Source organism: Triticum aestivum, chromosome 6D, assembly GCF_018294505.1.
Source record: "Triticum aestivum cultivar Chinese Spring chromosome 6D, IWGSC CS RefSeq v2.1, whole genome shotgun sequence".
Taxonomy (NCBI): domain Eukaryota; kingdom Viridiplantae; phylum Streptophyta; class Magnoliopsida; order Poales; family Poaceae; genus Triticum; species Triticum aestivum.
The window spans coordinates 403968907-403989654 of record NC_057811.1 but is presented as its reverse complement, the minus strand read 5'-3'; the positions used below and the strand labels follow the sequence as shown (position 1 = coordinate 403989654).

Genomic DNA, 20748 nt, shown 5'->3' with positions numbered 1-20748 from the left:
ATTTCATTTCCCCATTTCTACCTGATGACTGGCGATGTGGATATATACATACAGGATAGGACTTTTTCAGCTAACCAGGCTCGTCGCCGACGTGTCGATAGCAAGGCGAGGTGGCCCCCGCCCAAAATCTGGCCGCAGCCAATCACAGATCATGGAATCGGATGGCGCATTAGCGGTAAGCCAATCAGGGCACAGATAAGGCCGGCGGGCGGGCCCCGCCCCGCGAGCCTAAAGCGCAAAGCGCAAAGCTCACCTGCTGGGCCATGCCGCTCGCAGCAAATAGCCTTCCGAATCCGGTGATACTTTTTTGTCATTTCTATCTCGCAATCTTCTCGATCGTAGGTAGCAGCTAGGATCGCTGTGATTATACGGTACCGGAAGAAGCATTGCTGTTGCGCTGGAGGTGGTCGTACGTTTTGGCGGCGGCGGAGATGGGTGGCTCGGACCAGAAGGCGGCCGGCGGCGGCGGGGCCGTGGGCGGCAAGGCCGCGCGTGCGTGCGACGGGTGCATGCGGCGGCGCGCGCGGTGGTACTGCGCGGCCGACGACGCCTTCCTGTGCCAGGGATGTGACACGTCGGTGCACTCGGCGAACCCGCTCGCCAGGCGGCACGAGCGCCTCCGCCTGCGCGCGACGTCCCCGCTGCCGGCCGAGGGCGTGGCCGCGGTGAAGGGGTCGCCGGCGACGACGTCCAAGTGCCTGGACGTCGCGCCGGCGTGGCCGAAGAGGAAGGCGCGTACTCGGCGCCCGCCGGTCAAGAGCGTCGGGCAGCTGCTGTCGAGGCGCCTCGTGGTGCCCGAGGTGGGAGCCGGGGAGTCCTCCACGTCGGACGAGCGGAGTGCGCCCGAGGAGGAGCAGCTGCTCTACCGCGTGCCGGTCTTTGATCCCGCCCTCGCCGAGTTCTGCTCGCCGCCGCCGATCGATGACTCACGCCACAGTGAGGACGTCGAAGGCGCCGTGGAAGACGCGAAGGAGCTCATGGCCGAGCAGTCCCCCGTGCAGGAGCTCCCCGATTGTTTCGCCAGTTTCGGCCCGACGGATGCCGATCTCAGGGAGTTCGCGGCCGACATGGAAGCGCTCCTCGGCCAAGGCCTGGACGACGGCAACGAGATGGAGGACTCGTTCTACATGGAGGCCCTAGGGCTCATATCGCCGCCGGGAGAACACGACGGGCGGGTAAAGGTGGAGGCCGACGGCGGCCTTGTCTCCAGAAGCAACGGCGTTCTGGCGTCTGGCCATGACCTGAAGCGGGAGTTCAGCGGCAGCCCGCCGACACTGGTGGATGACGACGACAGTTTCGAGCACAAGACGTCGTCGGCGAGCAACGGGGACGCCGTTGACGATGCGCAGTTCTTGAAAAGGAGCCTGGATCTTAGGCTGAACTACGAGGCGGTCATGGAGAGCTGGGGCAGCTCGCCGTGGACCGACGGGCGGCGGCCGCCCGGCCAGCTCGACGACTTGTTGCTCCACGACCACGCGGTGCATGCACGATTTTGCAGCTTAATTCACTATATGCTCGATACAGTTAACTTGTATATTTAACCATGGTGCATGGTGTAGGGCATGTGGACGGCCGGAGGAGGAGGAGGAGGACGGCATGGCGAGGCGGCGTGGCCGCCGAGGCCGAGGACGGACGAGTGGCGGGAGGCGCGGGTGTCGCGGTACCGGGAGAAGCGGCGGACGCGGCTGTTCGCCAAGAAGATACGCTACGAGGTGCGGAAGCTGAACGCGGAGAAGCGGCCCCGGATGAAGGGCCGCTTCGTCAAGCGCACCGGCGCCGCGGCGGCCGCCGCCCCGTGCGCCGTCACCTGACCTAGCCGAACTAGGCCGTTGCACCGTGCGTGTCGATTGCTGCGCGCGCGGTACAGATTGCGTCGTGCTCGTCTGAGTCACGTGCATCGCATGAAATTACACACACCCACACACAAAACTTGTCGAAGCTGCTTTAATTAGTGTCTATTTTGTTCGTCAGGAATGATTGTCTTTTTTCGTTTCTTTCCTTGGTGATTCCGGCAGTGGAGAAGGGTCGGGAACACAAAGGTTTTCTGAGCTTGTTAGCTCACCATGAGAAATGGTTTTGGGTTGGTGGTTTTTGCGACCTTTTTCTCCCGTTTCTACTGTGAGAGATGAGAGAAGGATAGGTGGTTCTGCGTGCATCTTATGGTTGCACTTGTACACTTGTACATTTGTACATGATTGTAATAAATTAAAGTATATAAATTGGTTGCAACTCTTGCATGTACCGTGTATATCAGCAGGTTAGTACATAATATTCCCTCCGTCAATAAGTGTCACTCTGACTCTTTTTTTTAAGGGAAATAAGTGTCACTGACTTAATACAAAGTTGTACTAGATTAGCGACACTTATTTATAAAAAAAGATCCATGGACAATGGCACTCAAGACATATTTTTATAGAAGAAGCCCATCTGGGTGAGTTATCAGAAATTCGCTTCCGACGGGATTGAACCCTGGGCGCAGGATACGCCACTGTGTTTCCTTGCCACTAGGCTTATTGCTAGTTCTCTAGCGACACTTATTTTGAAACGAAGGAAGTATATGCAAAAGCTTTAATTTTTGATAGTGGTATTACTTATTTATGGAAATGTTAAAAATTAGATATCAGCTTTTTGACACTAAAAAACTGACAATCAGATTACCATGTGACAACAGATAAAATTGCAATGCTTGTGTATATGATTTGTCATGTTCTAAAGTGAAAACTGTCAGGTAGCATAAAAAATTGTCAGAAATTTTTTGTTTCGCCCGGTTGCTCCGAAAGAACCCCCAAACTCTCCTCTCTCCGTCCTATGAAGACCACATTTGTCAGCACTGAATCAAACAAATTACCAGGGATTGGGGAAGAGATTCACAAGGAACAAACAGATCCTCTAGTAAGTTTCGAATTCACCTTACCCTTGTGAACAATTACCTTAGAGTAAGTACCACTAGGTCTGTATGAGTGTTACTAGCCCCATCCTAGTGTTGCTACATTGGTGAATTGGGAAAAAAAGATGTAACCTTTTTAGGATGTTTACCACCCCCATTGCAGTAAAAAATAGCAGCTCTCCGACCGACCCCCCCCCCCCCCCTAGTATCTTCCAAATTTACCCACCACACATAAACTCTTCCAAATTTGCCCGGGTGATGAATGCTATCAGTGGCGGGCACTTATGACCACCCGCCACTGGTTTATAAGGCAGCAGTGGCGGTCGGATCGTATGCCCGCCACAGTTAAATGTTTGTAACCACCAAAAGAACAAAATATCCAGAAGTTAGTTGTGGTGGGCACTAGTAAATGCCGGCCACACATATGTTAGGTCCAAAAATTTCAGCACAGAGATTTTGATGGTGTGTATGGTGTACACAAATTATAGAAAAAGTTTGAATTTAAAATGATTTTCAAAAATGTAGTTGTATGTGTATGGCGGCGGTTTTCGTTCGAAACCTTGACACTTTGTGGGAGAGTGTCCGGTTTGTACATGATGTGTGAGTCAAGTTTTTGCCGTAACGATCTCATATTTTTTACACACCCTACATGTATCAAATGAAGATAGAATGCAAAGTTTCATCCTTTTCGAAGATCGTTTACCCGCTATTCTAACTCGAGAAGGTTGTCCTGCATGCCATTTTTAGTTGCCAGAAAGTCACTTAATGCCTAAAAAATGGGAAACCAATTCAAAAAGTCCTCAAATCTGAGCATAGGGAATTTGATGGTGTGTACTAATCATAGAAAAAAATGAATTTAAAATAATTAAAAAAATAGTGTGTAAGGCGGCGGTTTTCGTTCAAAACACCCTGACTTGAACTTTGTGGAAGAGTGTCTAGTTTGTACACGATGTGCGCGAAGTTTTTGCCGTAACGATCTCAATTTTTTTGCACAACCTACATGTGTCTAATGAAGACAGAATGCAAAGTTTCATCCCTTTCGCAGCTTGTTTACCTGCTATTTCCTACTCAAGAGGGTCGTCCAGCTAGTTTTAGTTGCAGGAAAGTCATTTAATGCCTCAAAAATGGAAAGGCAACTAAAAAAGTCCTCAAATTTGATAATAGGGATTTTGATGGTGTGTTCTGATCATAGAAAAAGTTAGAATTTAAAATGATTTAAAAAAATGTAGTTGTGTATGTTAGGCGGCGGTTTTTGTTCGAAACCCTAACACTTTATGGGAGAGTGTTCGGTTTGTACACGATGTGCATCAAGGTTTTGGCGTAACAACCTCAATTTGTTTTACACACTCTACATGTGTCTAATGAAGATAGAATGCAAAGTTTCATCCCTTTCGGAGCTCGTTTACCTGCTATTTCTTACTCGATAGAGTTGTCCTGCCACTTTTAGTTGCCGAAAAGTCATTTAATGTCTCAAAAATGGAAAACTAACTAAAAAAGTCCTCAAATTTGATCATAGGATTTGGATGGTGTGTACTATTCTCTGAGAAAGTTTGAATTTAAAATGATTTTAAGAAATGAAGTTTGATTTAAATGAGGCAAAGCGTATAACACATGTAGGGTGTGTAAACCATATATCTGTTGGAAATATGCCCTAGAGGTAATAATAAATAGGTTATTATTATATTTCCTTGTTCATGATAATCGTTTATTATCCATGCTAGAATTGTATTGATAGGAAACTCAGATACATGTGTGGATACATAGACAACACCATGTCCCTAGTAAGCCTCTAGTTGACTAGCTCGTTGATCACTAGATGGTTACGGTTTCCTGACCATGGACATTGGATGTCGTTGATAACGGGATCACATCATTAGGAGAATGATGTGATGGACAAGACCCAATCCTAAGCCTAGCACAAGATCGTGTAGTTTGTTTGCTCAGAGCTTTTCTAATGTCAAGTATCAGTTCCTTAGACCATGAGATTGTGCAACTCCCGAATACCGTGGGAATGCTTTGGGTGTACCAAACGTCACAACATAACTGGGTGGCTATAAAGGTGCACTACAGGAATCTCCGAAAGGGTCTGTTGGGTTGGCACGAATCGAGACTGGGATTTGTCACTCCGTGTAAACGGAGAGGTATCTCTGGGCCCACTCGGTAGGACATCATCATAATGTGCACAATGTGACCAAGGAGTTGATCACGGGATGATGTGAGTTACGGAACGAGTAAAGAGACTTGCCGGTAACGAGATTGAACAAGGTATAGGGATACCGACGATCGAATCTCGGGCAAGTAACATACCGATGGACAAAGGGAATTGTATACGGGATTGATTGAATCCCCAACATCGTGGTTCATCCGATGAGATTATCGTGGAACATGTGGGAGCCAACATGGGTATCCAGATCCCGCTGTTGGTTATTGACCGGAGAACGTCTCGGTCATGTCTGCATGATTCCCGAACCCGTAGGGTCTACACACTTAAGGTTCGATGACGCTAGGGTTATAGGGAAAGTATGTACGTGGTTACCGAATGTTGTTCGGAGTCCCGGATGAGATCCCGGACGTCACGAGGAGTTCCGGAATGGTCCGGAGGTAAATTTTTATATATGGGAAGTCCTGTTTTGGTCACCGGAAAAGTTTCGGGTGATATCGGTAATGTACCGGGACCACCGGGAGGGTCCCGGGGGTCCACCAAGTGGGGCCACCAGCCCCAGAAGGCTGCGTGGGCCAAGTGTGGGTGGGTACCAGCCCCAGGTGGGCTGGTGCGCCCCCCCACCAAGGCCCAAGGCGCATGGGAGAGTGGGAGGGGGCAAACCCTAGTCTCAGATGGGCCTAAGGCCCATCTAGTGGGGCGCCCCCCTCTCTCCTCCCCTTGGCCGCCCCCCTTGGATGGGATCTAGGGCTGGCCGCCTCCCCTTGGGGTGGGAACCCTAGTGGGGGCGCAGCCCCCTTCCCCCCTATATATAGTTGAGGTTTGGGGCTGCCCGAGACATGAGAACGTCTCTCTTTCGGCGCAGCCCTACCCCTCTCCCTCCTCCTCCTCTCCCGCGGTGCTTGGCGAAGCCCTGCGGGATTGCCACGCTCCTCCATCACCACCACGCCGTCGTGCTGCTGTTGGATGGAGTCTTCCCCAACCTCTCCCTCTCTCCTTGCTGGATCAAGGCGTGGGAGACGTCACCGGGCTGCACGTGTGTTGAATGCGGAGGCGCCGTGGTTCGGCGCTTAGATCGGAATCAACCGCGATCTGAATCGCTACGAGTACGACTCCCTCATCCGCGTTCTTGCAACGCTTCCGCATCGCGATCTACAAGGATATGTAGATGCACTCCCCTCCCCCTCGTTGCTAGATTACTCCATAGATTGATCTTGGTGATGCGTAGAAAATTTTGAATTTCTGCTACGTTCCCCAACAATATCCAAACCGTAAACGAGCTCCGTGGGGGATGAAACTTTGCATTCGGTTTCATCTTCGTCAGGGTCTGGCTATATGGTTCGAGCGTTTTAACTGAGGCAAAGCATATGAGAAGGCTACAGAACTTGGGTTGAGTTGAAAAAATCAAATTGGGCTGGAAATATTCGGCCGGTAAAGGCATCAACCGGGCCAGGCCGAGATGGTCGAATTTTGGCCGAAAATAAAAACTCTGCCTGTGGCGGGTATGCAAAGCCTCCTACCACTCGAAAGTAGCAGTAGCGGGCCTTCTGTCTCGCCCGTCGCACCGCCAAACGTTATCCATACACGCGCGCGACCCTCCCCACCACTTCACTCACTCACTCACTCTCGCTCTTCCCATCTCTCTCTTCGCGCCATCGCCTCGTCCTCGCCGCCCACGTCGCCCTCACTATCCTCCTCACCGTCCGCAGCCGCCGTCGGCCCCGCCGTCCTCGTCGCCGCCCCCGTCCCTTATCGCCCGTCCTGACCGGTAAGCCATGACCGCCCCCGCCTCTCATTCCGCAATCACCCACACCCACGGCCACGGTTGCCACCCACACCCACGGCCGTGGTCGCCACCAACACCACCCATAGGTCGTGGCCGCCACCCACACCCACGGTCGTGGCCCCCACCCACATTGGTAGGGGCTAGGTTTAATCTTGCAATGGTAGGGGTTAGGGCTACAACAAAGTCAGTAGATCGTAGATTGTAACGTTGATTTGTATTGTGTTGTAATTAATTTAGTTTTCATATAGGTTCATGTTTAAGGTTCCATTTAGTTTTCGATTCGTATTGTGTTGTAGTAGATGTCTTCAATTCTTATATAGGTTCATGTTTACAGTATTCATAATAAGCGCTTATGTTTTGGCAAAATGTTGATTTATTTCCGTTTCGCCATATTTTTAGCACTCAATATGTCCATTTTAGAGCAGAGGTCATGCCAAAATTTTCCGGCCATTTTAAATTTATGTATCTGCATGTTCTAGGAATTGATTTGTGAGTCATATCGTGTTGTAGTACATTTCTTCAATTCTTTATAGGGATTCATAGCGAGTGCTAATATTTTGGCGAAACGTTGATTTGTCACCGTTTCGCCAAATTTCTAGCACTTAATATGTCCATTATTAAGCATAGGTCATGCCAAAATTTTTGTAGAACCTAATTTTGTAGACTTCATAAGCCTGCTTATATGTATCGTTGTACTAGATTATCTAGTAGTGTTGGTAATCCGTGAACGTCCGCACCTCACCGTTAAGACATATTTTTTCCGCCGAGTTTATCTTTCATTTATGAACAGACAAAATGGATGAGGATGAGCTGAATGAGATCCCCGAGTGTCACAACTGTTCCGACAACAGCTATTTTTTCTAAATAATACATTTTTTAATTAATTTTCATAAACATTACGCTGGATAATTTTTTTTTAAAATAATACACCGTTGGCCCGCTGCAGGCCGACTGGGCCTAGTCGGCCCACAGCAGGCCAATTGGATTCCAGTTGGCCTACAGCTGCCGACTGGCCCCTGTCGGCCCACTGTGGGCTGATTGCGTCCTGTCGGCCCACTATGGGCCGACTGAAGCTAATTGGCTCGCTGTGGGCTAATTGTTTTTGCAAAAAAAGTAGGCATCAAAAATATATGTTTAAAAAAATGTTAATCATGTAATTAAAAAATGTTAAACGTGTATAAAAAAATGTTCCTGATGTATAAAAAAAAATACAATATATATGCAAAAAAGTTGACATAAAAAATATGTTTTAAAAAGTGTTAAGCATGTATTTAAAAATTGTTAAATGTGTGTGTAAAAAATGTTCCTTATTTATACAAAAAATATAGAATGTGTATGAAAAAAAGTTGACAGCAAAAAAATATGTTTGAAAAGTTGACATTTTTTCAAATACATGATTAAAAATTGTTAAATGTGTGTATAAAAAATGTTTCTTATCTATTCAAAAAATATAGAATGTGTATGAAAAAAAGTTGACACCAAAAAAATATGTTTGAAAAAAATGTTCCAGTTCCATACAAAAAGAGCAACCAATCATGCTTAGGTCCGTGATGCTCCCATACCGGATCCGGAGCTGGAACATTTTTTTATACACGTTTAACCTTTCATTCCAATACATGAAACATTTTTGTGTACTCATTGAATTTTTTCAAATACATGATTAACATTTTTTTCAAACATAATTTTTTGGTGTCAACTTTTTTTCATACACATTCTATATTTTTTTGTATAGATAAGGAACATTTTTTCAAATACATGATTAACATTTTTTTTGAAACATATTTTTTTGGTATCAACTTTTTTTCATACACATTCTATATTTTTTGTATAGATAAGGAACATTTTTTATACACACATTTAACAATTTTTAAATACATGATTAACACTTTTTAAAACATATTTTTAGTCAACTTTTTTGCATATATATATATTGTATATTTTTGTATACATCAGGAACATTTTTGATACAAGTTTAACATTTTTTAATTACATAATTAACATTTTTTTAAACATATATTTTTTATGCCTACTTTTTTTTGCAAAAACAATTAGCCCACAGCGAGCCAATTAGCTTCAGACCCAATCAGCCCATAGTGGGCCGACAGGGGCCAGTCGGCCAGCTGTAGGCCGACTGGAGTCCAATCGGCCTGCTGTGGGCCGACTAGGCCCAGTCGGCCTGCAGCGGGCCGACGGTGTATTATTTTTGAAAAAAATTTACCCAGCGTAATATTTATGAAAATTAATAAAAAATATATTATTTAAAAAAAATTAGCCCGACAACAGGGGTATGTGTGACGATCCTCATCTAGAGAACGGTTGTTTCTTCTCCCTAACACTTAAAGAGGGCTACATATATCATACGGTAATTAGTTTCAATAATTGTTGCACATATTTCCTTCTTAATTTATATTTCTTAAGATTTTCACTTTAATGTGTAATTTCTATTTTTTATATAATTCCACTAGATTATCCCCTGCTATGCAAGGCTTTATGTCCTAGAGAAGCTCTATTTCCCTGACATGAATGAGGTTCCTGAGAGGACTGCTTACCTTAAAGACGAAACATGGTTTCATTTTCCAAGCTACGATCTACAATCATGTGGGTGAAACATATTTTGCTGAGAAGCTCTGTTTCCCTGACATGGATGAGGTTCCTGAGAGGACTGCTTACCTTAAGACGAAACATGGTTTCGATTTCCAAGCTACGATCTACAATCATGTGGGTGAAACATATTTTGCTTGTGCAAATTGGTCCTGGAAAAAGTGGTCTGAACCGCTCGGCGGACCGATACAGGCCCGCGTTGTATGACACAACACATCCAGACCGTGCGATCCGGACGTATGCGGTCGGTTTTAGGGTTGGCGTTGGGGATGCCCTAATGAAAGTAATTTTCATAGTCCCTAATAGTGATAGTATTTTCACTTGAGAAATGTGATTTATACCTCGATAGTACCGAGAAGTTTGATTCCATCTAGGAGGTTCTCTATTTCAAGTTTCAAAAAAAGGAAGGTTCTCTATTCCCTTAGCGGATTAAGCACTTGTATTTTACAAGAATTTTGAGGGTCAAAATATAATTTTCGGTATTGCTAAGTCTAAGTCGACTGAGACTTCATTAATTCTCAGTTGATGCTATATTTGTGAGCATTGAGATCCGTGCAAAAAAATCAGTTTTTTTTCTCTCTTACATGTTATGTCACTTAACTGAGACATTAAATCTCAGTCGATTGAGACCTAACCACACCCTATAATTTTGGGCAGTTAAAATATATAAAGATTTTTTACGTACAATATGTCATGTCCAAAAGGTCGTATATAGTTGTGCAAGAAAGTATATATTACATATAGTAGGAGCATGCCGAAAAATAAACATATACTCCCTTCGTTCTTAAATATTTGTTTTTTTAGAGATTTCAACAAATGACTACATACGGAGCAAAATGAGTGAATCTACACTCTAAAATATGTCTATATACATCCGTATGTGGTAGTCCATTTGAAATCTCTAAAAAGACAAATATTTAGGAACGGAGGGAATAGTAATATACAAGCAAGTCAATTACATGCCACCACCAATCGTTGTGACAAGTAGAATGATCAAGCGTTTGCTTCTTCCGTTGATAACTTGGCGTATGCAGTATCCCCCAGCTGGCTGTCGATGTTCTCCCTGCGCTCGTAGTAGAACGCGGTCATGGCGCAGACGGCGAACAACTGCACGAGTGCCATCAGAACGGCGTACACAAAACCTAGGAGCAACCCAAGAGCCACGCTATTACCCGCGCAAGTCGTCGCGAGCGTGTGCACCGGCGAAAGGACGCTGGCCAGGGCACAGGTAACGGCGACGTACAGCACGACCTGCCACTTCTTCCCCTTCGCCAGCCTACACGCCCTGCATAACGCGGCTGCCCCTTGGCAGCCGGGCTCGGCCACCGCCACGACGACGCTGAAAGAGCAGACGAAGGAGAAGTAGACGAGGGAGATGGCCGCGGAGAGGACTAGCAGCGACGCCAGGATGAGCAACACGAAGTACTGCTTCGCCATGAGAACAACGAGAAGTGCCCCCATCAACGCCAGAAACACGATGTAGACGATCTCCAGGACGTAGACGAAGGCGAGCGTGAGCAGGGGGCCCTTCAGCTGCGCCTTAGCTTTTCCTAGGAGCTCGCTGAAGGTAGCACGCTGCTCGCCGGAGTACGTCAAGACGGTGGCGAAGAGGAGGATGATCCGGACGGCGGAGCTGACGACGATCGCGAAGAGGAGGTACACCGCGCCTACGAGCAGGAGCTCCTTGGTGTCATTCTGGATCTCCTGTACGAGCTTGGCGTACTCCAGGCTGCCGGGGTCGGTGCCGTTTAGCGCCTTGACGTCGAGCTGGATCTCGTCGGCGAGGGGCTGGAGGGCGAGGTCGCTGCCGAGGAGGAGCAGCGCGGTGGAGGCGATGATGATGGCGCCGACCGCTATGAAGAGCCTCCGGTTGCGGGTCGGGAGGCGGACGCCTTCCTTTAGGAAGTTGAAGAACGAAGGTGCCGTGCTTTGACTGGTTGCCATGGCTATGGGTTGAGTAGCTAGCTTCAAACGACCGCGATGATGCTGAGAGAAGAGAGACGCGCAGATATATAGTGCTTTGGGCATAGCAAGGAGGGCCGGCAACTGGGTATGGGTAAGGCAGGGGTTTGGATAACGCGTGGCGACTCGCGACTAATAGTAATGAATGAACATAGTTTTATATGGGGAGACTTTGATAATTGGTGGTGTGACAGAGTCATAATAGCCACGAAGGTGGGTATCCTGACCGTTTAACGCGGTGTGACTATAAAAAATGGTGTATAAGAGCACTGTGATGAATAATGTTCTGCCGAATTTACGGTATGAGGTTTTACAAAAATGCTGGACACACGGACTAAATCGACGGAACTTTACGGATTAGCTTACTTGTCGAGCTTTCATTCGGCTAAATGACCTACTCTTAATTAACCAGACCCCTTTTTTTAACTGGTGGGCTGAGCGCCTAGCCGCCTAGTCTACGAGCAGACCAAACCAGCATGCCTCACATCTACTCCCTTCGTTCTTAAATGTAAGTTTTTTTTATTTCAAATAAACAACCACATACGGATGTATATAGACATATTTTGGAGTATAGATTCACTCATTTTGCTACGTATGTAATCACTTGTTGAAATCTCTAAAAAGACATATATTTAGGAACAAGGGAGTAGTAGTGCATCATCTCAAATTGACAATAGCAGAAATTTTAAACGTACGAAAAAATTTCTTACGGGCTAATCCCCACTAAACTCAAAGTAAACCACCCGGTTTTAAGTAACACCACCCACCACCCACCCCACCCCTCCGCCCAAGACTTGGCTTGGTCTTGGCTCGCCATGTAATGACAATGACCGTGACATATTTGCGGAGGCCACCCAAGTTACCGTGGAAGATGAAAACAAGGCTAGATTTTGGGATTCTCCTTGGCTACATGGCATTAGGCCGAGAGGCGTCTCCCCCAATTTCTTTGACCTCTCATGCAAGATGAACTGCACGGTTAGCATGCCTATGTTGGATAACTCATGGGTCCACCAAATTAACACTCACCGTGGCTTGTCAATAGAGCAAATCCACAAGTTTGTTGCCCTTAGGAAAAATCTTGCTCATATTCACCTCACCCAAGGAATCCTGGACACCATTACCTGGAAATTCATTGCCAATAGGGAGTACTCGATGACCTCGGCATACAAGGTGCAATTTGTTGGGCTCACCTCCACGGCCATGGTTCCCACAGTGTGGAGGGACCGGGCTCCCCCGCCCCAGGTGCAATTTCTTTACCTGGCTTATCATCCAAGATAGAGTCTAGACGGCCGATAGGTAGCTTTGTCGCGAATTGCCAAACCACCGGTGGTGCCTCCTATGTAGGCAATTACAAGAGTCTGTGGTGCACCTCATTTGTCACTACAGATAAACGCTGCATATTTGGTCGGAGGTCACTACCTGGCTTGGGCTCCATCACATCATGGCTTCGGATAGGCGCATAGTGGCCTCGGTGAAGGACTGGCCGATCGATATGGCCAGCATGAGGGGCCAACATAGGAAGGACATCTCCTCCTCGACGATGTTTGTTAGGTGAGAAGTTTGGGAAGAAGGGGATATTAGTCTTACGCAACCTCGGTGCCCCGGCGATGGTGATTATATCGAAGATCAAGGATGAGGATAGACTCTGTCCCTTGGTAGGGGCTGCACACTGGAGTATTGTAAATGCCGTGAGAGTAATTGCTTTGTTTTCCTACTAGACGGGTTTTGTCTAAACGTTCTTCCTTAATCAATGAAAATGGCAAGTCTTTTGTCTTGTTAAAAAAGCAAACCCTCAGATAAGGGTTCTTCGAATAATCATCCAACAAAAAGAAAGCACCACCACCTTGATCCTTGGCACAACAGCCTTCCAGGGCTTGGCGGAGATCTGCTTGGGCTGCTTCTCGGCTGAGCTCTCCGCCTCTTCTCACTCGCGCTTCGAGTTGCGCGTCGTGCGACCCGAGGCAGTCGGCTGCGGATTGCCCCCGCCCAACCACTCGGGTCGTGTTGCGCCTTGGTGCGCGGTTCCTTGGGGCCGCCAGACGACGGCGAGGACTCGGCCTCCTCCCCTTCCTCGGTGCTCTCTTCCTCGTCGCTCTCCTCCTTGTCCTTGTCGCTCTCCTCTGAGTACTAACACTCCGTGTCACTCGTCACATCCTCCGGTGATCGGTCGACCACCGGCACTCCGGAGACCAGCCGTTGAAAGCTCCGAGGAAAGAAAGAAAGACATCACAGAGTCAAAATTCAGATGCACAGAAAGAAACCTACAAACAGTCTGACTGATCAAAGATGGGGTTACCTGAATCGGCGGGGTGTCCTTGTCATACGGGGGCACCCTCCTGGCCCTGCATGGGTTGTCTCAGGTAGAAGTGATGGCCCTGATCTTGCCACCCACGTCCTTCTCGACGAGCTCCTTCGGGTGCACCCGAGTGGGATCACTCGGCCCCTCGTACAACCACATGGGGTGCGCCCTGGTGCAGCAGTTGGATCCGCCGACTGAGGAATGTCTCCAGGAGGTCCATTCGGTTGACGCCAGCGTTTACAAACCCGACCATGGGGTTGGCCAGGATGCCCACGTTCACCTTATCCTCCTTCATCACTGTGATAGACATGGGGGCCCTCACCCTCTCCGCCGAGTACGGAGGAAGGCCCGACTGGCTTTTGGCTCTGGGGACGTCCCTGCAGTAGAACCAAGTGCCTTGCTATCCCTTGACGGAGTCGGGAAAACTCATCTTGGGGAAGGCACTGCCACCCATGAGCTGGACCCCCAAGCCTCCGCATAGCTGGGTCACATGAGTCTTCTCACCGGCCGACGAGTCCTTCACGGTCATCGACCGGCACGTGAAAATGTGTTTGAACAAGCCCTAGTGCGGGTGGCAACCGATGAAGTTCTCGTAGAGAGAGACGAAGGCAGACAGCTAGACGATGGCGTTCGGAGGAAGATGGTGGAGCTGCGCTCCAGAATAGTCCAAGAAAGCACGAAAGAAAGGGTGAGGAGGCATCGGAAAACCTCACTCAATGTGGGTGACCAAGAGGACGCGTTCGTCCTCCTACGGCGCTGGCTTGACCTAACCCACCCTCGGACGTCTCCACCCGTCCGTCGGGATGAGCCCCTCCACGGCAAGGTCCTCCAATCGCTTCACCGAGATGCACGAGGGGATCCAATACGGCGCAGCCGACCGGAGCGCCGGAGCTCAACGACGTGGCTTTCTCGGCCTTCTTCGCCTTGTCCAGCTTGGGGGTAGAGTCCTTCGCCATTCGACTCAAGCTGGCGCACACGCTGAATGTTGAGGCGGAGAGGACGGAGTGCGAAGTGTGTGGGGGAGAAAGGGGATCTGGATTTACCCTAACCCTCTGAATCTTTTATACCACGCGTGAAGATCTCGCCGCGAATCCTCGGCCACAGATCCCTGGATTGACGACACCCGCAGCGGCTGCGCGTGCAGGTTAACTACAACACGTGGCAGATTTTCGGGGAGAAAATCGAGGCATCATGCCCCACTTTCCCCACTAAGCCACGATGCTAGCTACCGCTTCCACGGGCGCTCACTCGATTTCAAATCCCGAAATTTCCGCACCAAAACAACCCGATTGTTTGCACACCGCTCCTCTCCTAAAGGACACCAGTTAGCCCGACTGACCACCTGTTGGGAATCGTAGCATAATTTTAAAATTTTCCTACGCTCACCAAGATCCATCTATGGAGTATACTAGCAACGAGGGGAAAGGAGTGCATCTACATACCCTTGTAGATTGCGAGCGGAAGCGTTCCAATGAACGTTGTTGACGGAGTCGTACTCGCCGTGATTCAAATCACCGATGACCGAGTGCCGAACGGACGGCACCTCCGCGTTCAACACACGTACGGTGCAGCGACGTCTCCTCCTTCTTGATCCAGCAAGGGGGAAGGAGAGGTTGATGGAGATCCAACAACACGACGGCGTGGTGGTGGATGTAGCGGGATGTTGGCAGGGCTTCGCCGAGCTTCTGCGAGAGAGAGAGGTGTAGCAGGGGAGGAGGGAGGCGCCCAAGGCTGTAATACTACTGTCCTCCCTCCCCCCCTTTATATAGGCCCCCTGGGAGGGGGGCGCCGGCCAGAACCCATCTGGATGGGGGGGGCGGCCAGGGGGGTAACTTACCCCCCCAATCAAGTGGGGCGCCCCCCCACCCTAGGGTTTCCAACCCTAGGCGCACGGGGGAGGCCCATGGGGGGCGCCCCAGCCCACTATGGGCTGGTTCCCTTCCCACTTCAGCCCATGGGGCCCTCCGGGACAGGTGGCCCCACTCGGTGGACCCCCGGGACCCTTCCGGTGGTCCCGGTACAATACCGATAACCCCCGAAACTTTCCGGGTGGCCGAAACTGGACTTCCTATATATAATTCTTCACCTCCGGACCATTCCGGAACTCCTCGTGACGTCCGGGATCTCATCCGGGACTCCGAACAACTTTCGGGTTTCCGCATACTCATATCTCTACAACCCTAGCGTCACCGAACCTTAAGTGTGTAGACCCTACGGGTTCGGGAGACATGCAGACATGACCGAGACGCCTCTCCGGTCAATAACCAACAACGGGATCTGGATACCCATGTTGGCTCCCACATCTTCCACGATGATCTCATCGGATGAACCACGATGTCGAGGATTCAATCAATCCCGTATACAATTCCCTTTGTCAATCGGTATGTTACTTGCCCGAGATTCGATCGTCGGTATCACAATACCTTGTTCAATCTCGTTACCGGTAAGTCTCTTTACTCGTACCGCAATGCATGATCCCGTGACTAACGCCTTAGTCACATTGAGCTCATTATGATGATGCATTACTGAGTGGGCCCAGAGATACCTCTCCGTCACACGGAGTGACAAATCCCAGTCTCGATCCGTGCCAACCCAACAGACACTTTCAGAGATACCCGTAGTGTACCTTTATAGTCACCCAGTTACGTTGTGACGTTTGGTGCACCCAAAGCACTCCTACGGTATCCGGGAGTTGCATGATCTCATGGTCTAAGGAAAAGATACTTGACATTGGAAAAGCTCTAGCAAACGAAACTACACGATCTTTTATGCTATGCTTAGGATTGGGTCTTGTCCATCACATCATTCTCCTAATGATGTGATCCCGTTATCAATGACATCCAATGTCCATAGTCAGGAAACCGTGACTATCTGTTGATCAACGAACTAGTCAACTAGAGGCTTACTAGGGACACCTTGTGGTCTATGTATTCGCACATGTATTACGATTTCCGGATAACACAATTATAGCATGAACAATAGACAATTATCATGAACAAAGAAATATAATAATAACCATTTATTATTGCCTCTAGGGCATATTTCCAACAGTCTCCCACTTGCACTAGAGTCAATAATCTAGTTACATTGTGATGAATCGAACACCCATTGCGTCCTGGTGTTGATCATGTTTTGCCCTAGGGAGAGGTTTAGTCAATGGATCTGCTACATTCAGGTCCGTATGTACTTTACAAATATCTATGTCTCCATTTTGAACACTTTTCACGAATGGAGTTGAAGCGTCGCTTGATATGCCTGGTCTTCCTGTGAAACCTGGGCTCCTTCGCAAGGGCAATAGCTCCAGTGTTGTCACAGAAGAGAGTCATCGGGCCCGACGCATTGGGAATCACCCCTAGGTCGGTAATGAACTCCTTCATCCAGACTGCTTCCTGTGCTGCCTCCAAGGCCGCCATGTACTCCGCTTCACATGTAGATCCCGCCACGACGCTTTACTTGCAACTGCACCAGCTTACTGCTCCTCCATTCAAAATATACACGTATCCGGTTTGTGAATTCGAGTCATGCAGATCTGTGTCGAAGCTAGCGTCGACGTAACCCTTTACGACGAGCTCTTCGTCACCTCCATAAACGAGAAACATATCCTTAATCCTCTTCAGGTACTTCAGGATATTCTTGACCGCTGTCCAGTGTTCCATGCCGGGATTACTTTGGTACCTTCCTACCAAACTTACGGCAAGGTTTACATCAGGTCTGGTACACAGCATGGCATACATAATAGACCCTATGGCCGAGGCATAGGGGATGACAATCGTCTTTTCTCTATCTTCTGCCGTGGTCGGGCATTGAGCCGTGCTCAATTGCACACCTTGCAATACAGGCAAGAACCCCTTCTTGGACTGATCCATATTGAACTTCTTCAATATCTTGTCAAGGTATGTACTCTGTGAAAGACCAATGAGGCGTCTTGATCTATCTCTATAGATCTTGATGCCTAATATATAAGCAGCTTCTCCAAGGTCCTTCATTGAAAAACACTTATTCAAATAGGCCTTTATACTTTCCAAGAATTCTATATCATTTCCCATCAATAGTATGTCATCCACATATAATATGAGAAATGCTACAGAGCTCCCACTCACTTTCTTGTAAACACAGGCTTCTCCATAAGTCTGTGTAAACCCAAACGCTTTGATCATCTCATCAAAGCGAATGTTCCAACTCCGAGATGCTTGCACCAGCCCATATATTGAGCGTTGGAGCTTGCATACTTTGTTAGCATTCTTAGGATCGACAAAACCTTCTGGCTGCATCATATACAACTCTTCCTTAAGGAAGCCGTTAAGGAATGCCGTTTTGACGTCCATCTGCCATATCTCATAATCATAGTATGCGGCAATTGCTAACATGATTCGGACGGACTTCAGCTTCGCTACGGGTGAGAAAGTCTCATCGTAGTCAACCCCTTGAACTTGTCGATAACCCTTAGCGACAAGTCGAGCCTTATAGATGGTCACATTACCATCCGCGTCTGTCTTTTTCTTAAAGATCCATTTGTTTTCTATGGCTCGCCGATCATCGGGCAAGTCAGTCAAAGTCCATACTTCGTTTTCATACATGGATCCTATCTCGGATTTCATGGCTTCTAGCCATTTGTCGGAATCCGGGCCCGCCATCGCTTCTTCATAGTTCGAAGGTTCACCGTTGTCTAACAACATGATTTCCAGGACAGGGTTGCCGTACCACTCTGGTGCGGAACGTGTCCTTGTGGACCTACGAAGTTCAGTAGTAACTTGATCCGAAGCTTCATGATCATCATCATTAACTTCCTCCCCAGTCGGTGTAGGCACCACAGGGACATCTTCCCGCGCTGCGCTACTTTCCGGTACGGAAGGGGTGACTATCACCTCATCAAGTTCCACTTTCCTCCCACTCAATTCTTTCGAGAGAAACTCCTTCTCCAGAAAGGACCCGTTCTTGGCAACGAAGATCTTGCCTTCGGATCTGAGGTAGAAGGTATACCCAATAGTTTCCTTAGGTTATCCTATGAAGACGCATTTCTCCGACTTGGGTTTGAGCTTTTCAGGTTGAAGTTTCTTGACATAAGCATCGCATCCCCAAACTTTTAGAAACGACAGCTTAGGTTTCTTCCCAAACCATAATTCATACGGTGTCGTCTCAACGGATTTTGACGGAGCCCTATTTAAAGTGAATGCGGCAGTCTCTAAAGCATAACCCCAAAATGAGAGCGGTAAATCGGTAAGAGACATCATAGATCGCACCATATCTAATAGAGTGCGATTACGACGTTCGGACACACCGTTTCGCTGAGGTGTTCCAGGCGGCGTGAGTTGTGAAACGATTCCACATTTCCTTAAGTGCACATCAAATTCGTGACTTCAATATTCTCCACCACGATCTGATCGTAAGAATTTTATTCTCCTGTCACGTTGATTCTCAACCTCACTCTGAAATTCCTTGAACTTTTCAAAGGTTTCAGACTTGTGTTTCATTAGGTAGACATACCCATATCTACTTAAATCATCAGTGAGAGTGAGAACATAACGATATCCTCCGCGAGCCTCAACACTCATTGGACCGCACACATCGGTATGTATGATTTCCAATAAGTTGGTTGCTCGCTCCATCGTTCCGGAGAACGGAGTCTTGGTCATCTTACCCATGAGGCATGGTTCGCACGTGTCAAATGATTCGTAATCAAGAGACTCCAAAAGTCCATCTGCATGGAGCTTCTTCATGCGCTTGACACCAATGTGACCAAGGCGGCAGTGCCACCAGTATGTGGGACTATCGTTATCAACTTTACATCTTTTGGTATTCACACTATGAATATGTGTAACATCACGTTCGAGATTCATCAAAAATAAACCATTGACCAGCGGGGCATGACCATAAAACATATCTCTCATATAAATAGAACAACTATTATTCTCAGATTTAAATGAGTAGCCATCTCGAATTAAACGAGATCCAGATACAATGTTCATGCTCAAGCTGGCACTAAATAACAATTATTGAGGTTTAAAACTAATCCCGTAGGAAGATGCAGAGGTAGCGTGCCGACGGCGATCACATCGACCTTGGAACCATTCCCGACGCGCATCGTCACCTCGTCCTTTGCCAGTCTCCGTTTATTCCGCAGTTCCTGTTTTGAGTTACAAATATGAGCAACCGCACCGGTATCAAATACCCAGGAGCTACTACGAGTACTGGTAAGGTACACATCAATTACATGTATATCACATATACCTTTGGTGTTGCCGGCCTTCTTGTCCGCTAAGTATTTGGGGCAGTTCCGCTTCCAGTGACCACTTCCCTTGCAGTAAAAGCACTCAGTTTCAGGCTTGGGTCCATTCTTCGACTTCTTCCCGGCAACTGGCTTACCGGGCGCGGCAACTCCCTTGCCGTCCTTCTTGAAGTTCTTCTTACCCTTGCCTTTCTTGAACTTAGTGGTTTTATTCACCATCAAAACTTGATGTTCTTTTCTGATCTCCACCTCCGCTGATTTCAGCATTGAATATACCTCAGGAATGGTCTTTTCCATCCCTTGCATATTGAAGTTCATCACAAAGCTCTTGTAGCTTGGTGGAAGCGACTGAAGGATTCTGTCAATGACCGCGTCATCCGGGAGATTAACTCCTAGCTGAGACAAGCGGTTGTGCAACCCAGACATTCTGAGTATGTTCTCACTAACAGAACTATTCTCCTCCATTTTACAGCTGAAGAACTTGTCGGAGACTTCATATCTCTCGACCCGGGCATGAGCTTAAAACCATTTTCAGCTCCTCGAACATCTCATATGCTCCATGTTTCTCAAAACGCTTTTGGAGACCCGGTTCTAGGCTGTAAAGCATGCCGCACTGAACGAGGGAGTAATCATCAGCACGCTGCTGCCAAGCGTTCATAACGTCTTGGTTCTCTGGGATTGGTGCTTCACCTAGCGGTGCTTCTAAGACATAATCTTTCTTGGCTGCTATGAGGATGATCCTCAGGTTCCGGACCCAGTCCGTATAATCAAATCACTCAATGAACTCCCACTCAGATAGACATCCCTCTAGTCATCTAAGTGAAAC

At 48.0% G+C, this 20748-nt stretch overlaps 2 protein-coding genes across 2 annotated transcripts; one reads left to right on the top strand and one right to left on the bottom strand.

Moving 5' to 3' along the window:
• The first annotated feature begins 249 nt into the window (after window positions 1-249).
• LOC123145399 (zinc finger protein CONSTANS-LIKE 16) lies at window positions 250-2229 on the top strand. Its single transcript, XM_044564802.1, has 2 exons — window positions 250-1478; window positions 1560-2229. Exons 1-2 carry the CDS (start codon window positions 432-434, stop codon window positions 1809-1811), a joined length of 1299 nt encoding a protein of 432 aa, XP_044420737.1. The 5' UTR covers window positions 250-431; the 3' UTR covers window positions 1812-2229.
• Window positions 2230-10129: 7900 nt separating this feature from the next.
• LOC123142643 (uncharacterized) lies at window positions 10130-11463 on the bottom strand. The gene has a single exon (XM_044561465.1). It carries the CDS (start codon window positions 11461-11463, stop codon window positions 10429-10431), a length of 1035 nt encoding a protein of 344 aa, XP_044417400.1. The 3' UTR covers window positions 10130-10428.
• Window positions 11464-20748: the final 9285 nt, after the last annotated feature.